General features: G+C 48.1%; 1 protein-coding gene across 3 annotated transcripts in view; it reads left to right on the top strand.

The window, feature by feature from the left end:
* The window catches only part of LOC138246041 (CD226 antigen-like), a 469,508-nt gene that overhangs the window by 261,959 nt on the left and 190,026 nt on the right, over positions 1–17,523 (top strand). For all 3 annotated transcript variants that reach the window (XM_069200226.1, XM_069200235.1, XM_069200219.1), the window contains exon 3: positions 5,389–5,754. In XM_069200226.1, the coding sequence (XP_069056327.1) occupies positions 5,389–5,754 (366 nt within the window). The remainder of the gene's footprint in view (positions 1–5,388; positions 5,755–17,523) is intronic.

Below are 17,523 nucleotides of genomic sequence, written 5' to 3'. Positions count from 1 at the left end.
ACTTGCCGCCCTTGACCTCTTCCCTACTCCTCTCCCACCCTGTCTTCCCTGTAAACAGCGTGTCCCCCTGCCCCTCTCAGGCCCTTCCACCTCCCATTCCTTGGGTACCCCCTCTGGTGTTTCCCCTGCTCCTCCACCTAGTAAAAATCCACCTCTCCCAGTGCCAAGGTCACCCCTCCCAAGCCGAAACGTGCCCCTTCCACATCCAAGCCTCCCTCATCTCCCCCACACCCCTAGGTGCCTGCCTGTCCCATTGCTGCCCCTATGAAGTGGAGGCCAAGCTTCAATCAGGAGTCATGTTGGGCCCATATGGATAGACAATGTGTCCTGCTGAATTGGACATTTGGACTTGCCATTGCCACTTTTTGTATGTAATTTATTGTTTGAATACAGCTGCCCACATTGCTGTGGTTGGTAAGATAAGATGCTTGTCCTGGTTTCCTTCTACATGGTGGTGTGACATCTGTGTGCAAAGGTGTGTGAGGTCTGTGTGTGGATTGTGTCTGTGTTGTTGCATGCGCTTGGTAAATGGTTTGGGCCATGGGGATGTTGTGATGTGTGTGTCTGCTTGCTTGGGTGTTTGTATGTGGTGTTGTGTGAGTCTGTGTGTCTAGTGCTGGATGTGTGTATTTCCTTGATTGTTGGTTGTGCGTGTTGTGTCACCTGTATGATTGTTTGGATGTGTGTTCACAGCTATTGAGTGTGTGTCATTGCTACATGGTGTTCATGGTGTGTGTGTATGTATGGTGTTGCACAACATGCCTGTCTATCCCAGCGTTGAGGTGTTTGTGGGATAGTTGTCATTGTGGTTATGGGATGTGTTGGTGGTGGTGTTGTGCGTTGTGCTGTATGTTTGGCACGTATCTGCATGGCTTTGTGTGGATTGGGTATTTGGCATTGACGTATGTTGTGTGTGCGTGTGTGTGGCTTTCACTGTGTGTGTGGGGTATGCGTAGTCTGTGTGGGAGTGTATCACTGCCATTTCCCTCCCCTCGGTGCTAGGTTTACTTACGGTGGTCGTCTTCGCCTCGTCGGTGGTCCTGAAGGTGTATGGCAAGCTACAACGCTGGGAAGACTAGCAGTTCATTTGCCATAGGGGCTGCAGCGGCGTCTCTGTGCCTGGAGGTGGGTGTTTCCATTTATACTTTCTGTTTCTGCCAGGTTTTTCATGGCGGTAAGGCCCCACCGGATATCCTGGCGGAGTGGTTACTCGGAATATGGAGGGCGGAACGTTGGCTGCCTCCTGCCTGAAGTTGTCTTCCGCCGGCGGACTCTGCTCGTCAGCGGTGGCGGGGCTGGCGGTGAGTTGTCTGTATTGCATTGTGTTCACCGTCTTACTCGTTATTTGACGGTCTGCACCGCCACCCTGCCAGCGGTCACAAGATCGCCATCCGTGTGGCGGTTCGGTTACCGCCAAACTCGGAATGAGCACCTCTGTCTTTAAATTTAGGACTCCCAAGGCCCATAAGGCCATGCACACTTTCTGCACCTCAGATGGCCTTACTGATGTTTGGAGACTACATAAATGTAGGGACAATGATTTTAGCTTTTTCTACCCCCCCCCACTGAAGACATATTTTTCAGAATTGCTTACCTGATGATAGAAACTTCTCTTCACCAAGAAACTTTGTCATGAACTATTGAACCCGTCACAGTTTTGAACCATGCTACCATTTGCATTACTTTACAGCTTGTTTTCTCCAATACTAAAAACCACACATGACTCATGAATACTGAAGTTTTAAATAGTGGGTCAGAGGTACAGGAATTACATAAAGAATTAGCACTTTTCATTCAAGAAAACAGTAATACTGTCTCTTTGCCATCAGCTTATGAAAAAAGTTCCTTTAGAGGCCAGGTAATAAGCCACATCTTTAGGAGACATAAAGAAATCAAATCCTTTTTGGACAAAGTTAGCAAATGGGATAAAAGCAAAATAAATTATATATAGGCACTCAAAAGACTTTTCTGTTTTAGCTAACTCCAAATGCATGAAGTATGAATTTGAAGTGATTATTAGCAAACAGGCCCCATATGGATTTGTGCTCAGAAAGGCAAAAAATGTTCTATCTAAATAAAGCTGGAAAATCACTAGCGGCCTATTTGAAATTTAAAAGGATACCACTTTAATATCAAGTATTAAAAATGGATCTGAGCAAAGACGGAAGAGATCCGGAAGTCAGTCCTTGATCATTTTGCCTCATCTGGGAAGGTAACTAGCACTGAACCTGAAGCCACAATTGCTGTCATTTCAAAGGACGGAAATTACCATTCTGACCCTAAGAACGTCAGACTGATCTTGCTGATAAACGTGGAAACCAAAATCTAGGCTAAAATATTAGCAACATTTCTAGCACCCTTTATCACTAAATTAATTAATGTTTCGCAAGTAGATTTTGTTAAAGACAGATTAACCAGCGATAACATTTGCATGTTTTGTCATATCATTTTAAATGCCTCCCTACCTCAATCACCCACAGCACTAGCAATTGGGCTGGAAGCTGAAGGGGCCTTTGACAAGGCCATCTGGTCATAACTGAAGTCTGCCCTATACAGATATAGGGCATGATTATGACCTTGACAGATGGAATACCGCCAAAGTCATAATCAGACCCTTAATGTTGGTGACCTTTACATTAAAATGACTATATCAAAATGACCATATCCCACAGGGAGAATCAAATTGAATGGCGTCAAGTCCGTGCCCTTTGTTTTACAACGATACACCAGCCAAGGTTGCCGCTCTTCCCCCTTTTCTTTCTCTTAGCCATGAACCCGCTATTGATATTGTTCATCGAATCCACTGATATTAAATACCTACACTTTGTCAATACTGTTTCTAAACTGCAGCATAGACAGATGATATACTAATCTTCACAGAAGAACCTGATGATGCCATAACAGTTATTGCAGGTAATATTAAGACATTCTCTGTTTTTTCAGGCTATTGCCTTAAAAAAGGAGAAAAAAAGGAGGCTTTCCCCTTAATATTTATTGGCATCCTTTCTGTATTGGGACCTTGGACTTCCAAGGGCAATCAAAGTTTATTAAATAATTCGGTGTTTGTTTGTTGTTAGCCTACTGGAATTCGTCTTGTAGAATGTACTAAAACAATTGTATAAAATAAAGACTTGGTGATGGCATAGTCCCCTATACACATCTTGTGGTGGGGTATTTGGTAAACTTTAAAAATTATGGGGATTCCACCAGTGAATTTCCTCTTGAGCATGCTGTCTATCCATGTTCATCGGTATTTTTTCAAGTATTGATAAAAATTACCTCGAAATTCTTTTAGTGCAAAAAGAAACCAAGAAAAACTTTTTTTAAAGAGTCCAGTTAATCTCTAAAGAAGGAGACTCTAATCTACCGAACCGGTTCAATTACGAGACAGCATTATTATTCGCTTAGGGTACCCCTTGGCTTGAACATAATCCTATTAAGGTGTCCCCCTGGCTTAATATTGAGCACCATCGCTGCTGCCACTTCTCCTTACCCATGACATTTAATATGTCTCATCACAATTTCACTCATTCTAAAACATTACTAATAACACAATTAAAGTCCTGCTAAAATTGTACAAAAATCTCCCCTTGAACGTCAACATATCCTACTCTGTCTAGTTATAAAGAAATACAAAGATTGAAACATTTTCCCCCACATTTGGCCTTAATTAAGCTGAGAGAGGTATCTAGGATCAGGTCTCTTCTTAGAAACTGAGCCTTGTCCTTTGCTGCTTTCCAAGAGAAATAAGCCCTCTTGCGTCTGGAGGGAACATGTTGCATCCAAGATTTACAAATCTCTGTGTAGTTCCACTAGTCCATGTAGCCCTCTTGTTCAGAGTAAATGGTCTGTCTATGCCCACAATACATATACACGCCTCCCCTAACACAGGCCTGGCCTAAAATATGTTCTTATTTGCTCCAGACAAATTTATCTATTCATGAATCCAGACATTTGTTTTTGCCTTCCACTTCCTCTACTGGACTCCGCCAAAACTGTTTAAGTTAAAACTAATGAACTCTGATATTTGTTGGTCATGTAAAACAGCATGTAGGGATCCAGAACATACGTTTTCCACATGTCAGTGGTTGAAACCCAATTGGGTGGAATTTACTACCGAACTAAGCGAAATCTTCAACACAAATATCCTTCTAGATCTTCCGACCGAAATGCTTGAAATTCCAGATTTGAAAATTCTCTCTCTAGACCTCCTACTATTGTACTCAAAGTAATTCTTCTAGATTGGAAATATGCTAATAATGTTTAATGTTGGGCTTGGGTTACCTATCTCAGAAGCATGCACAATGCTCAGTCAAAGATCGCAAGGAGCCCTATTACTTCAGAAGGCATATGGAAGATATTAGATGCTTCCATCCACAACATATGATAGAATGTGTGTCTTTCCAGAGGCTTATATCTAAGTACTTAATAGGATGGTAACACTAGTTAGGTGACTCCTTCCTGGACCACATGGCTACTTTCCTCCCCGCCTTTGTTTCTGTCCTATTCTTCCCACTTCCATATTCTTTCTCTTCACTCCCCAATATATAGGTCCTTTAAGACACAACCAAAAGTGTGGTTTTCAACAAACTTCACCCAAAATCAACCAATCTAACCGTAGGAACATTCTATATTATAGCTCTATATACTCCTATTTTTGTGTAGTTTAGACAGATCCACTGTTGAATGTCTACCCACATTTGATATACATGATCTTGACTATTTTTCATAGATTTTTCGTTGATTGTATGCCTAGTATAGGTATGCAATATGTCTTTAAGCACCTGACAATATCAGTCATGAGTGTATTGTGAATATATAGCTTAATAGCTGATAACCTTAAAAATCGATAAAATCTTTAGAACACAAAAAATGACAAAAAGCATTGATAATTCTACTTTTACAATGCTATCTTCACCCGCCCCCATTGAGGTTTTTCTAATAACAGATGGGTATAGAAAAACGTACAGATTTTCTCTAAAGTATACTGCATGTTATTGCCCAGGACTCTTTATGTCCGCAAAGTGGGAACCCATATCTTCCTGGGCATGAACTTTAACATCTCCCGTCTAATTATTTTAGGAGATTTATTTTCCACTGTACCACTCTCTTCTCCCCAACCACCAAGCTTCCCCCTTGCTTCTCTCCTCTTACTATTTTATTTATCTTCTTTTTTGGACTTATCATTGTTTCTTGTGTAAAGCATGCTGATGGTAAGAAAGCTCTGTAAATGAATGATTACATCTTTAACCTTTTGTAGAAAATTATAACAGTAACTGACCAGGAATAATTTGCTGATGGCGACCTAGCTCCAGTGGTGTCTAGAACACAATCTGCATAGCTGTTTACTTAGGTCTTTCATCATTTTTTGCCTTTTTCTTTTTTCAGATAAACCCACCACCCGCGTCATTCAGCTGGATGCCATTCCCGCCAGGGTTGGAGCTTCTGTCACCATCCCCTGTGGATTCACCTATTCAGGGGAAGTGGATTCCCTCAACGATGTCAAAGTTTACTGGAAAGCAGGGAACGGGTCTCTCTGTTTGGAATTTAAGTACATATATAATCTAACTGGTAACTTCGAGCACGAGGACTACAAACATCGCGTTACACTAGTTACAGACCCAAGGGGCAATGGAACGAGTTCCCTTCACATTACAGATCTGAGGGAAGCTGACAGCAAGAGGTACTGCTGCATTCTGCGAGTAAAGGGCAAATGGATGTCAAGTTCTCACGGGACTGAACTTATTGTTGGAGGTAAACATTGATTTTATTTTTGAATTACCATACATCTTGTGAATGATTTCAAATATGACTGAAAGATCTCCCTTCGCAATCGTGACAGATATAACAAGAAGAGGGCAAGTCCTACGTTAACAAAAATATTGAAAATCACGATGTCATTTAACACCATAAATATATTTTAAATCAAAATGTACAAGGCGAAGACCTTCATCATTAATGTATGAACTAGAAATATGTACATAATGTAAAGGTGTTGGTGAGGTGCAAAGCATGTTTACAGTATATTGGCCTTTACATTTGACTGTAGGGAGTTAATAGAAGTGACACATTGCATCTCTATTTTTAAGTCAGCATTACATCGACATTGCATTTACAACAACTTCCCATTTTCTCGATTTGCCTGTTGATGTCCACATTTTTATTATAGTATATTTTCTATATTTCGCGGCTCTTACCCCAGGAGTGTTGATTAACTTTTCAGCTAACAAATCTTGGGACTTGGATTTCAGGAAAAATAGAACAAGTACTGAAAAACGAATGGTCTGGCTGTAATGTATAAGTACAATACAATGACATTGTGTGAATGTGAGTTTGAGTCAATGATAGGGTGGGAGAGTGAACGCATGGATCATTGGAGTGATGGACTGGTCGACTGCCATATATGTTCTTGTACATGAGAAGCTGCATGCTATCAAAGCTTAAACAGCAGTTCTTAATTTGAGCCGGTGGTTGCCAGTGTGGGCCACAGCACTTATTTTTGGAGGCCAGCACTTATTTTTGTGCAAGAGACGGAAAAACAAACAAAAAAGAAAGACGGAAGAGGAGAAAGACAGAAAAGCCGTAATGAAGGGAGAAAGCAGGAGCAGTTAGAGTGAGATAGAGGGACAATAAGTGGATTAAAGACCCATAAGGAGGATTCAAGACTACCAGTCTTGGTATTCAATGCACCCATATTTCAATTGTACTCGAAGCAGGTTTCAGAGCAGAGGTTTGGGCACTGGCACTCTTTCGATTAGAAATTAAGCACTGTCAAAACGTGTAATGTTTAGAGAGCAAGATCTCTCAGTTAGTACACTGCTCTGTGCTGACAAACGGTGTCACCTATTCACATCAAGCCAAGCCCAATTTAACATTTAATCCTATTGAGGTTAGGAAATGGAATAAACTTAAATTGGGTAATATCAACACGTTCAGTACAGTGCTTCAAAGCACCAAACCTGCAGTTCTAACTGGGATATAATACATAGAAACATTGTTCTGATTACAGAGGGCATTTTGGAGAGCTGATAAGACTTTAACTTTGCACAAAACATTGTATTGCACCTCAGTCTACTGACGAGTACCACATTTGAGGTCTAGTGTTCAGCAAGTCACACTGAGCAGAATGAGAATTATGCATCAACTGCTATGCATGGAATTGGATGCATTCTGCCTGATTTCCCCAGTAAACCCCCAGGCTTTTCCTGGAAGCACCCACATATGACATTGTCCTATCTGATTGCTGGATGATTGTGACTAGGGATCCTCTAAGATGAGAGCAGGTTTCAACACGTGCGTCATCTGAGAGCAATTGTTCTGGTTTGGTTTCCTGGCTGTGCTCAAGTGCTGGCAGTCCCCATTGGGGATGACTGTGAATGCATGAATGCACATGGTATTTTTAAAGCATAAACTGTGGCAAAATGCAAAGGTCCAGTCAACACAAAATTGACGAGTGTAGGAGGTATCTACAAGCAAGGGTGGCATTTTACTCCATTTTGATGTAGTATTGCTTAGAGAGTTCAGTCGTGGCTCGCAGGAGGAAAATATGCAGGGCGGCGCAGTGCGTGGTGGGGGGACGACCAAAATAAAAAATAATAATAAAATAAAAACGCACCTTTTTTACCGCGCCACCGCTCCAGTCCTGCATTGCAGGCATAGGCTCCCAGCCTGCCCTGCATCCAATCCTAACTCTGCTTTCATGCTACTGGCAGCATGAAATCAGCTATAGGATTGGACGGAGCCTAGCCAGGGTGCTCCGAGGCAGAGTGGGAGCCTCTGCCTGCTCTCTCTAACCCGGCACTGCGTTGACAGGTTGGAGAGAGCCTAGTGCGCATGTATGTTTTGACGGCCCGAGACGCCTGGCCAAGCACACATGGGCACTGAGGAGGAGTGCTGTGCACGCTCCCTCTGTCCCTGTCACACCCGTGGCTCCAATTCGGGCTTTGTTCTGGCTAACTAGCAGTGCCACATATCTACCCAAGGGCAGGGATGACTGGGCAGCTGAGCGCATTACATAATTGGTTTCTCAGGGAAGCCGTGGTCTCAGATATACAATGACAAACAGAGGCAGTATATGTTTCAATAATGATTTTAATGAAGCAACTGTATCTTATATAGCAAAGCGTGAGCTGCAATAACCAGCACGACACAACATGACAGTATCAAAATTGTGACAAGGAGAGTGAAGCATAAAAATAACGCTATCATATTGGCACTACAGTCAATAGACTAATTCCTACCTAGGCTATAATAGAGCACAGCGTGTTAAGCTTTAATTCTGCCCTTCAGGTTCCCCTGGGAAGACATCAACCCCCATACCTGAGCAAAGGCCTGAAGTCTGCGTTAGCATCTGTAGCGGAGCATTCAGCAATCAGCATACAGTCGTGGTTCTCTGGCTGGAATCTCCCTCTAACGTGTAAGGGACAAGGAAGTGCTTTTATAATAAAAAAGCTGATGTTCTAAGAAAATGTCCCTGTGTAAATATGCATGTTTTTCTACGAATATTGGAGACTAAACTTATACCACGTTCATCGGCAACCTATCTTGCTGTAGCCTTGGAAGAAGCACAGAGTGAGCAAGAATGTCTTGTTTGAGAACAGAGTGCTGCCCTAGCAAAACCGTTAGATAAACAGAAAAAAACAAGACCGTAAAAGTAGTTATTGTAACAATAATAAAATGAAGCCAAATAAAATATATCTAGGTTAGAGTGCACAGCGGCAGGCCTAGTGTATTAAAATAACGTGCATGGAGCTATAGCTAAAATGGCTACACAACAAGTCTTCCATCCTTCCAAATATAGGCCCTCATTACAACCGTGGCAGTCGGTGTTAAAGCAGCGGTAATACCGCCAACAGGCCGGCGGTAAAAAAAATGGGATCACGACCACGGCGGAAACCACCAACACAGACAGCCACTTTAACACTCCAACCACCACGGTGGTAGCAACAAACACAGCGGCGGTAACCGCGAACAGCCAGGCGGAAGACAATGTACCGCCCACCCCATCACAACCCGCCAATCCGCCAGCTTTTCTGGGGCAGTACCAACGCCATCAAAAGGACGGCGGAAACAGTGTTTGGAAGGGAAACCACTCACCTCTCGACACTCAACGAAGAACCAGGACACCATAGAGCCCGAGTTACAGGTCCTGCCCATGCTGGTCTACTTCCTCATCTACCAGGAATACCAAAGGCGGTGGTGACGACCACGGTGAGTACTGCACCTCTTACACAGGGGGGGAAGGAAAATGAGAGTGACACACACACACGCAACACGCAACACCCCCACTCCCACCCCCACCCCCAACACCACACACACAAACACATGCAGCAACATTACATTTACACCCTGTTACCCCCTGGAAGAACACAAGGACAAAAGGAATAGAGTAAAATCAGTGATATATTAGAAATAGACAGATATACATAACAAATATAAAAACAGTATTTACAAAAATATACAATATGTACATAAGGCCGTACATTGTCCTTTCCAAATGTCCGTGGGCCACTGGGCCAAAAATCATGGGCCAAGCCCACACTTGACTCCTGCCTCAATATGGAGAGAACACTGCAGGGGTATCAGGTTGAAATCACACAGGCACCTCAGGGGGATGGGGAACGGGGAGGGGACATCAGCCGGAAGATGGTACTACGCCACTGCTCCTGTAGGGGGCTCCATGCCCACAGCGATGTCCTGGGGAGTGCAAGGTCACAGTCTCTCAAGTGGGTGGTCTGCCCACTGCTTGGTCCTGGGGAGTGCAAAGCCACAGTCTCTCAAGTGGGTGGTCTGCCCACTGCTTGGTCTTGGGGAGTGCAAAGCCACAGTCTCTCTGGTGGGTGGTCTGCCCAATGCTTGATCCTGGGGAGTGCAAGGCTACAGTCTCTCTAGTGGATGGCTTCTCCACTGGTTCTGGAGGGGGCTTTGTGCCCAGTGTGCTTCATCCTGCCAAGGATAGGGTGAGTGGATGCATATATTCACTGGTTCTGGAGGGGGCTTTGTGCCCAGTGTACTTCATCCTGCCAAGGATAGGGTGAGTGGATGCATATCTCCACTGGTTCTGGAGGGGGCTTTGTGCCCAGTGTGCTTCAGCCTGCCAAGGGTAGGGTGAGTGGATGCATATCTCCACTGGTTCTGGAGGTGGCTTTGTGCTCAGTGATGCAGCACTTGGGGTGTGCCAGTTCACATTCCATCACCTGGGTGTCTGAGGCACGAGATTTGCAGGGACCAGGTTGCATGATAGTACTCCATCCTGAGGTGCCTAAGACTGCAAACTGGTGGTAGTGCCGGTGCTGGTGGGGGTGCTGCCAGTGGTGGTGGTAGGCTCCAGCCCGTCTCCTGCAGCCTCGGACGTCCGCCCACTGGGGCTGCTGGTGCTGGTAGTGGTCCTACTGTCAGCGGTGCTTGAGGCGGGGCTGGCCGTGGTGCAGGTGCCGGTGCTGCCAGTGGTGGAGGGAGGTGTCAGCCCTTCTCCTGCAGCCTCGGATGGCTGCCCACTGGGGATGCTGCTGCTGACAGTAGTGGTGCCAGCGGCGGTGCAGGTGGCGGTGCTTGCGGTGGTGCTTGCAGCAGGGCTGCTGGCTGTGCTGCCCACGGTGCAGGTGGCAGGGCTGGTGAATCTGCTGGTGGGCACCAGGCCTTCACCTGCAGCCTCTGACGGCTGAAGTGCCTTGACTTGGGTTTTCTGCCCCTTCCTCACCTTGTCAGATGCTGTTGTGACCTTGGCTCTGGCAGCTGGAGTTTTGGAGGTGGCCTTGCTGGGTGGGTTGTGCTCCTTGCCCTTGCTGCATGCTGTCCCCTTCTTCACCTTGGCAGGTGGCGAAATGGTTTGGTCCTTGCAGGGGTTGGTGGCACACTGGCTGGCCTGACGGGTGCTCCCTTTGAGCCTCTGGGAGTTGCAGGTACCACAGCGGACGCCGACTTGGTGGCTGAGGTGCTGGTCTGGGTTCTGGAGACCCTGGTCCGAGGGGAAGGCCGGGTGGGAAGGGGTAGGGAACAGGTCAATGTTTGCCAGGAAAATATTTTTAGACACACTGGGGCGGGAAGAGGGAGAGGGTTTGGGAGTGGAGGAAGAGGGAGTGGTTGTAGGAGGTGTCTGTCTTCTGAGTTTGGGTGAAGGTGCATGTGCTGGATGCTGTTGTGAGGTGGATGGCTGTTGGGTGGGTGGGTGCTTGTGTTTGTGTACTTTGGGAGGAGGGGTCACAGACACACTGGGAGAGGACACAGGGGACGTGTGCATGGATGTGGGGGTGGTGACTGCCAGTAGGGGGTGAGTAGTGATCGGCGTGCTGGTGATGGAGGTTGCAGATGAGGATGTAGTGCTTGCAGGTGTGAGTGGAGATGATACTGGGAGGGAGGTGGACTTGGAGGAGGAAGGGGACACAGTGGAGGCAGTGGATGTTGGTGTGTCTGCATGGGGATGGTGCTTGTGTGAGTGCCTGTGGGATGATGTGTGGTGCTTGTGTTTGCCTGAGCCACTTCTGGCTGTTGATTTGGGTGAATGCTGGTCTGAAGGTGTGCTTGGGATGGGCTGGGGTTGAGGGGATTGGGACTGGGTAGAGGAAGTTGGAGGGGAGAGGCTAGACACAGGGGCAAGGGCTGCCATCAGGTAGTCGGCCAGAGCCTGAAATGCACTCTGCTGGGCCACCACGCCAAAGTGAATTCCCTCCAGGTATGCATTTGTTTGTTGCAAATGCCTCTCGACACCCTGGATGGCATTCAGAATTGTTGACTGCCCAACAGTGAGGGATCTCAGGAGGTCAATAGCCTCCTCACTGAGGGCAGCAGGGCTGACTGGGGAAGGGTCAGAGGTGCCTGGGGCAAAGGAGATGCCCACCCTCCTGGGTGAGCATGCACGGGAAACATGCTGAGGGGCTGCTGGGAGAACAGTGCTGGTAGGGGTGGTGGCAGCTGTACATGTTGTTGGGGTGGGCACAGAGGTGTCCGCCACCACCAGGGAGCTTCCATCGGAGGAGGAGTTGCTGTCTGTGGTCTCCCCTCCTGTCCCCGTCGTGGTGCTCCCCTTGCCCTCCGTCCCACTGGTGCCCTCACCATCGGTGGATTCAGCCTCCAGGCCCATGTGGGATGCAGCTCCCTCCGTCATCGGTGCCTCTGCTCCTCCACCAGATGATGATAATGCACATAAGGACAGAGTGACAAAACAAAAAGGGGGGTAAGAGACAGAGGATACACTTGGTCAATGCCAGCAACACCACTAAAGTTGGCGTACACAACACACAGGGAGCAGCCTTATGCACTAGCCCATGCCCAACCATTTACTAAGATAGTCACCAGCCCATGGGGTACAGTGCCTAACACCATCAGCTGCACACCAGAAATCCACAGGACCCTGCCCAGTAGTAGATGCCCACTAACACTATTGGTGTAGGAGTGCTTCAGAGTCTGCCCAACAAGGGACCTACCCTGCCATCTTCGTCCTGGCCTAGGGGCACCCATAGCCCACATCCCCCACCCAGGTACCTCTTAATGCGCGCAAAGTCAGGATTGAGATTCTATACTCACCCTCTTGTGGCTGCTGTGATGCCTTCAAGCGCCCATCCAACTCCAGATAGGCCACCGCCAGGATGCAGAACATCAGGGGGGTCATGGTGCGATGGGCACCCCTTCCTCGTTGGGAGGCTAGCCCCAGCTGGGCCTCCACTGTCTTCTTTGCCCAGCAGCGCAGGTTCTCCCACCTCTTGCGGCAGTGGGTGCTCCGCCTGTCAAAGACCCACAGGGTCTGCACCTCCTTGGCGATGGCAAGCCAAATACCCTTTTTCTGGTGGGCGCTGACCTGCAAGGAAAAGACAGCAGAAAAGGGAATCAGTCAACCGCCCGGACCGTCAAACTCATGGCCCACCAGATCCCTCCCATCCCCTGACGCACATACATTGACCACCTTACATGCTGCACTCTGGCCAGGACGCCCCTGCCCCCCCCACATGTGGCTTACATACACAGCACTCCATACATTCATGGCCCACGCATCATGCTCACAGTGTACTCACCTGTTTGTCTGGAGGACCATAGAGTAACGTGTACTGGGGTAGGACCCTATGCACCAGTTTCTCCAACTCCTCCACAGTGAAGGCAGGGGCCCTTTCCCTAGACACATGAGTCATGATCGGTTCCAGACACAGGTCACAGCAGCACTTGCAGTTTAGGTCCTCTCCTATTGAAGGTCAGGTAGCAAGTGAGTGGATAGATAGAAGATGGCGCTGACGTCCGCGGCGGTGCGTACCATCACCGACGGCGTACGTCGCCATTGGCTCCTGGAACCCATAGGGCCCAATGATAACCAATGAGAAGTTGCACGGCGGTCATCGACCACCTACCGCGATGGCGCAGAACGCCACCGCAATTAGCTCATTTCCACTTGTCCCTCCTCACAGGTAGGCATCTGCCATTTCAGGGGGGCTCAGGGCATGGCACCTAACTGCGTCACAGCAGATATTGGCACGGCAACTGATTGTCGGAGTCACATTTTGTTGCTGGAAAGTAAACAAATCATCATTAGTGCAATAGATGTGGGAATATGACCCTCTGCTCACCATTCTCTTCCATAGGCTTCCACCTCTGAGGCTGAATATGAGATGACAGCATCCTCCGGTGTACGGACCCCTGGTGGACCTTGCGACAATGGAGGACAGGCACATTATCATAACCTACAGACTTGATCGTGCCACAATCCAAGAACTGTGTGCTCTATTGGAGCCAGACCTGATGTCAGCTATCTACCAGCCCACAGGTATCCCCCCCTCTAGTGCAGGTCAGTGCTCCATTTCCTGGCAAGTGGTTCCTTCCAAACAACAGTGGCCATGGCATCAGGGATGTCTCAGCCAATGTTCTCCAACGTGTTGCCCAGAGTGTTGTCTGCCCTGCTGAAACATATGCGCAGCTACATCATCTTCCCCCAGGTGGAGGATTTGGCCACAGTGAAAGCTGACTTTTATGCCCTGGGACATATCCCCAACATCATTGGTGCCATTGATGGTACACATGTGGCATTTGTACCCCCCCCCCCCGGAGAAATAAACAAGTTTTCAGGAATAGAAAAAGCTATCACTCTACGAATGTGATGATGATGTGTTTGGCGGACCAGTACATCTCCCATGTGAATGCCAAATATCCTGGCTCTGTGCATGACGCCTTTATCTTGAGGAATAGCAGCATCCCATATGTGATGGGCCAACTCCAGAGGCACCGGGTGTGGCTAATAGGTGAGCCAAAGGTCCCCACACACTATGAGTAGGTGTCTGGGTATGGGGTTGTCCCTACGGGCTAGTGTGTGCCTAACAGTTGTACCTCGATATTTGCAGGTGGCTCTGGTTACCCCAACCTCTCATGGCTACTGACCCCAGTGCGGAATGCCAGGACAAGGACAGAGGAACATTACAGTGAGGCACATGGGCGTACAAGGAGGATAATTGAAAGGACCTTCGGCCTCCTGAAGGCCAGGTTCCGGTGCCTCCATATGACAGGTGGCTCCCTATACTACTCACCCAAGAAGGTGTGCCAGATCATCGTTGCATGTTACATGTTGCATGTTGCACAACCTGGCCTTGAGACGCCAGGTGCCTTTTCAGCAGGAGGATGTGCCTGGAGATGGTCTTGTGACAGCGGTGGAGCCTGTGGACAGTGAGGAAGAGGAGGCAGAGGAAGAAGATGTTTACAACAGAAGCAACATAATTCAGCAGTACTTCCAGTGATACACAGGTAAGACACTGTCATTTCACTTTATATTTCAGTTATCTGTTGGACATTGTACAAAGCAGCCTCTTTCCCTATGTCTATGGCTACTTACTGTACCCTTTGGCACCTCTATTTTCCTCTATTTTCAGATCTCTGTGGCCCACTCTGGCTCCTGCTATGTGTACTGCTGCCCACTAAAGGTCATTCCTAAGTATATTTCACTGTACATTTAAGTTGCAATGCTTTGATAATGTTGCACTAATACATTTGTGAATCATTTGACAGACTCCAGATTAGTATTTGTTCCAAGGGTGTTTATTTAGGTGCTCATAAGTAGAGGGGGATGGGCAATGGGCTGGGCTGATGGTGGAGGAAAGTCCAGGGTAGAGCCCAGTCTCTTGGTATCACAGGTACATTGTCCAATGGCGCATAGGAAGGGGAGTAATGGCAGTTCAAGGTGGACAGGGTGACAGAGTGGGACAGAAGGGTGACAATCAGGAGAGTCTTATTTCCTGGCGGTGGTCTTGGCAATGTTCTCTGCCTTCTGCCTGGATCGCAGGGACCGTTTGCGGGGTGGTTCTCCTTCTGCAGGGGGTGGGGTGCTGGTGGCCTGTTGGTCCTATGGTGGGCCTTCCTGTCCAGTAGCGTCGGCAGAGATGGAAGGCTGTTCATTGGTTTGGCCAGTGTCAGGCGCCCGTTGTTGTGCCACTCCCTCCCCCATGGTCTTGCCCATGTCAGCCAGCACCCATGCAATGGTGACCAGTATGGTGTAAATGTTTGTTAGGTCATCCCTGATTCCCAGGTACTGTCCCTCCTGCAGCTGCTGGATCTCCTGCAACTTGGCCAGTATCTGGCCCATCGTTTCCTGGGAATGGTGGTATGCTCCCAGGATGTTGGAGAGTGCCTCGTGGAAAGTGGGTTCCCTGGGCCTGTCCTCCCCCTGTCGCACAGCAGTCCTCCTAGCTTCCCTGTTGTCGTGTGCCTCTGTCCCCTGAACCATGTGCCCACTGCCACTGACCCCAGGTCCCTGATCGTCCTGTGTTTGTGGGGTTGCCTGGGGTCCCTGTAGGGGTGGACACACTGCTGATTGATGTGTCCTGGGGACAGTGGCATGGGACCGCTGGGTGGGTGCTGTGCTGGTGTTTCCTGAGGGGGGAGGCTTTGTGGTGGGTTGGGACTGTGGCCTGGTAACCAACTGTCCAGAGGTCCAGGATGGGCCAGGTTGGTCATCCTGATCCAGGCGTGCAGAGCTGCTGTCACCACAGTGGGCCTCTTCTGTGGGGGGACTGGATGTAGCTGGCACCTCCTCTCCGATAACTTTGAGTATGGGTTCTGTGGGGATGCAAATGCAGTGTTAATGTATCTGCGTGTGCCATCTTGTGCATGGGTGTGTTTCCCTGTATGATTGTGATTTCCCTGTCAGCTTGGCCTTGTGTGAGTGGTGATTTTGTGGGCTGGGTGAGTCTCTCTACTGGGTATGCTGTGGTGATGGGTGTCCATGCAGGTCTCTGTTGGGGGTCCGTGCTTTGGTGTTGCATGCAGGGCTTGGTATTGGGATGGGTGGGTTGTGATAGTGGGGTATATGTGAGGTGGTGGAGTGATGGGTGTGAGGGTAGGGGTAGGAGTTTGTGATGGCATGCAGGTAGGGTGGGGAGGATAAAGTAGTAAAGATTTGACTTACCAGAGTCCAGTCCTCCTGCTACTCCTGCGAGGCCCTCAGGATACATAATTGCCAAGACTTGTTCCTCCAATGTTGTTAGTTGTGGGGGAGGAGGTGGGGGTCCACCGCCAGTCCTCTGTACTGCTACCTGGTGTCTTACAACCACGGAACGCACCTTCCCCTGTAGGTCGTTCCACCTCTTCTTGATGTCATCCCTGGTTCTTGGGTGCTGTCCCACGGCATTGACCCTGTCCACGATTCTCTGCCATAGCTCCATCTTCCTTGCAATGGACACCTGCTGCACCTGTGATCCGAATAGCTGTGGCTCTACCCGGATGATTTCCTCCACCAAGACCCTTAGCTCCTCCTCTGAAAACCTGGGGTGTCTTTGGGGTACCATGGATGTGGTGTGAGTGATATGTGTGAGGATGTGTGGGGTGATGTGTGGGGTGATGTGTTGGGGTATATGCTGGGATGTGCGTGGATGGTGTATGGGTGATGGTCTTTTTTTGTTGTTGAAAGGATTGTGGGTAATGTGGGTGTGTGTTTTATAGTGGTGTGAGTGTGTGGGTATGGTGTGTGTATATGTGTCAGGAGTGTGTAGTTTGAATTGTGCAATCTGGTGGTGTTTTTGTAAATGTGTGTGTATTTTGAGCGCAGTGATTCGTCGGTCGTGATACTGTGGGTGTATTCCTGTTGGCGTAACGGTGTGAGTTTTGCTATCGCCAGTTTATCACTGACCTTTGGGCTGGTGGACTTGTGTGGGTGTCTGTATTGTGGGGGAATGCTCAGTGTGGGTCTTAATACCTGTAGCGGAATACTGCCGTGGTCACGGTATGTTGGCGGCCGTCAGTACGGCAGTAGGCGGCATTTACAGCCACGGTTGTAATGAGGGCCATAGTATTTTGTCCATTTAAATTGGACAGTAGTAATGCCCAGTTTCAATGCGCATGTTAGGTTATTGGTTCAAATAGGATCAGCTAAATTAATTATTACAGCTGTAGTGCACCAAGAAAGCCAACCACCAAGCAACAAGTAAACTAGCAACTAACACGCTGCACGTTGCTTACGTATGGAGTAGAGCCTTAAAGTAACACACACCTGCTTTAGAGAAGCTTCATTAAACACATCAAGCAACCTCTGCTGTGTCCCAGGGTATACTTTCGAAGTTG

Source organism: Pleurodeles waltl, chromosome 1_2 (assembly GCF_031143425.1).
Source record: "Pleurodeles waltl isolate 20211129_DDA chromosome 1_2, aPleWal1.hap1.20221129, whole genome shotgun sequence".
Taxonomy (NCBI): domain Eukaryota; kingdom Metazoa; phylum Chordata; class Amphibia; order Caudata; family Salamandridae; genus Pleurodeles; species Pleurodeles waltl.
The sequence above is the reverse complement of the archived record's forward strand: the minus strand, read 5'-3'. Positions and strand labels throughout refer to the sequence as shown.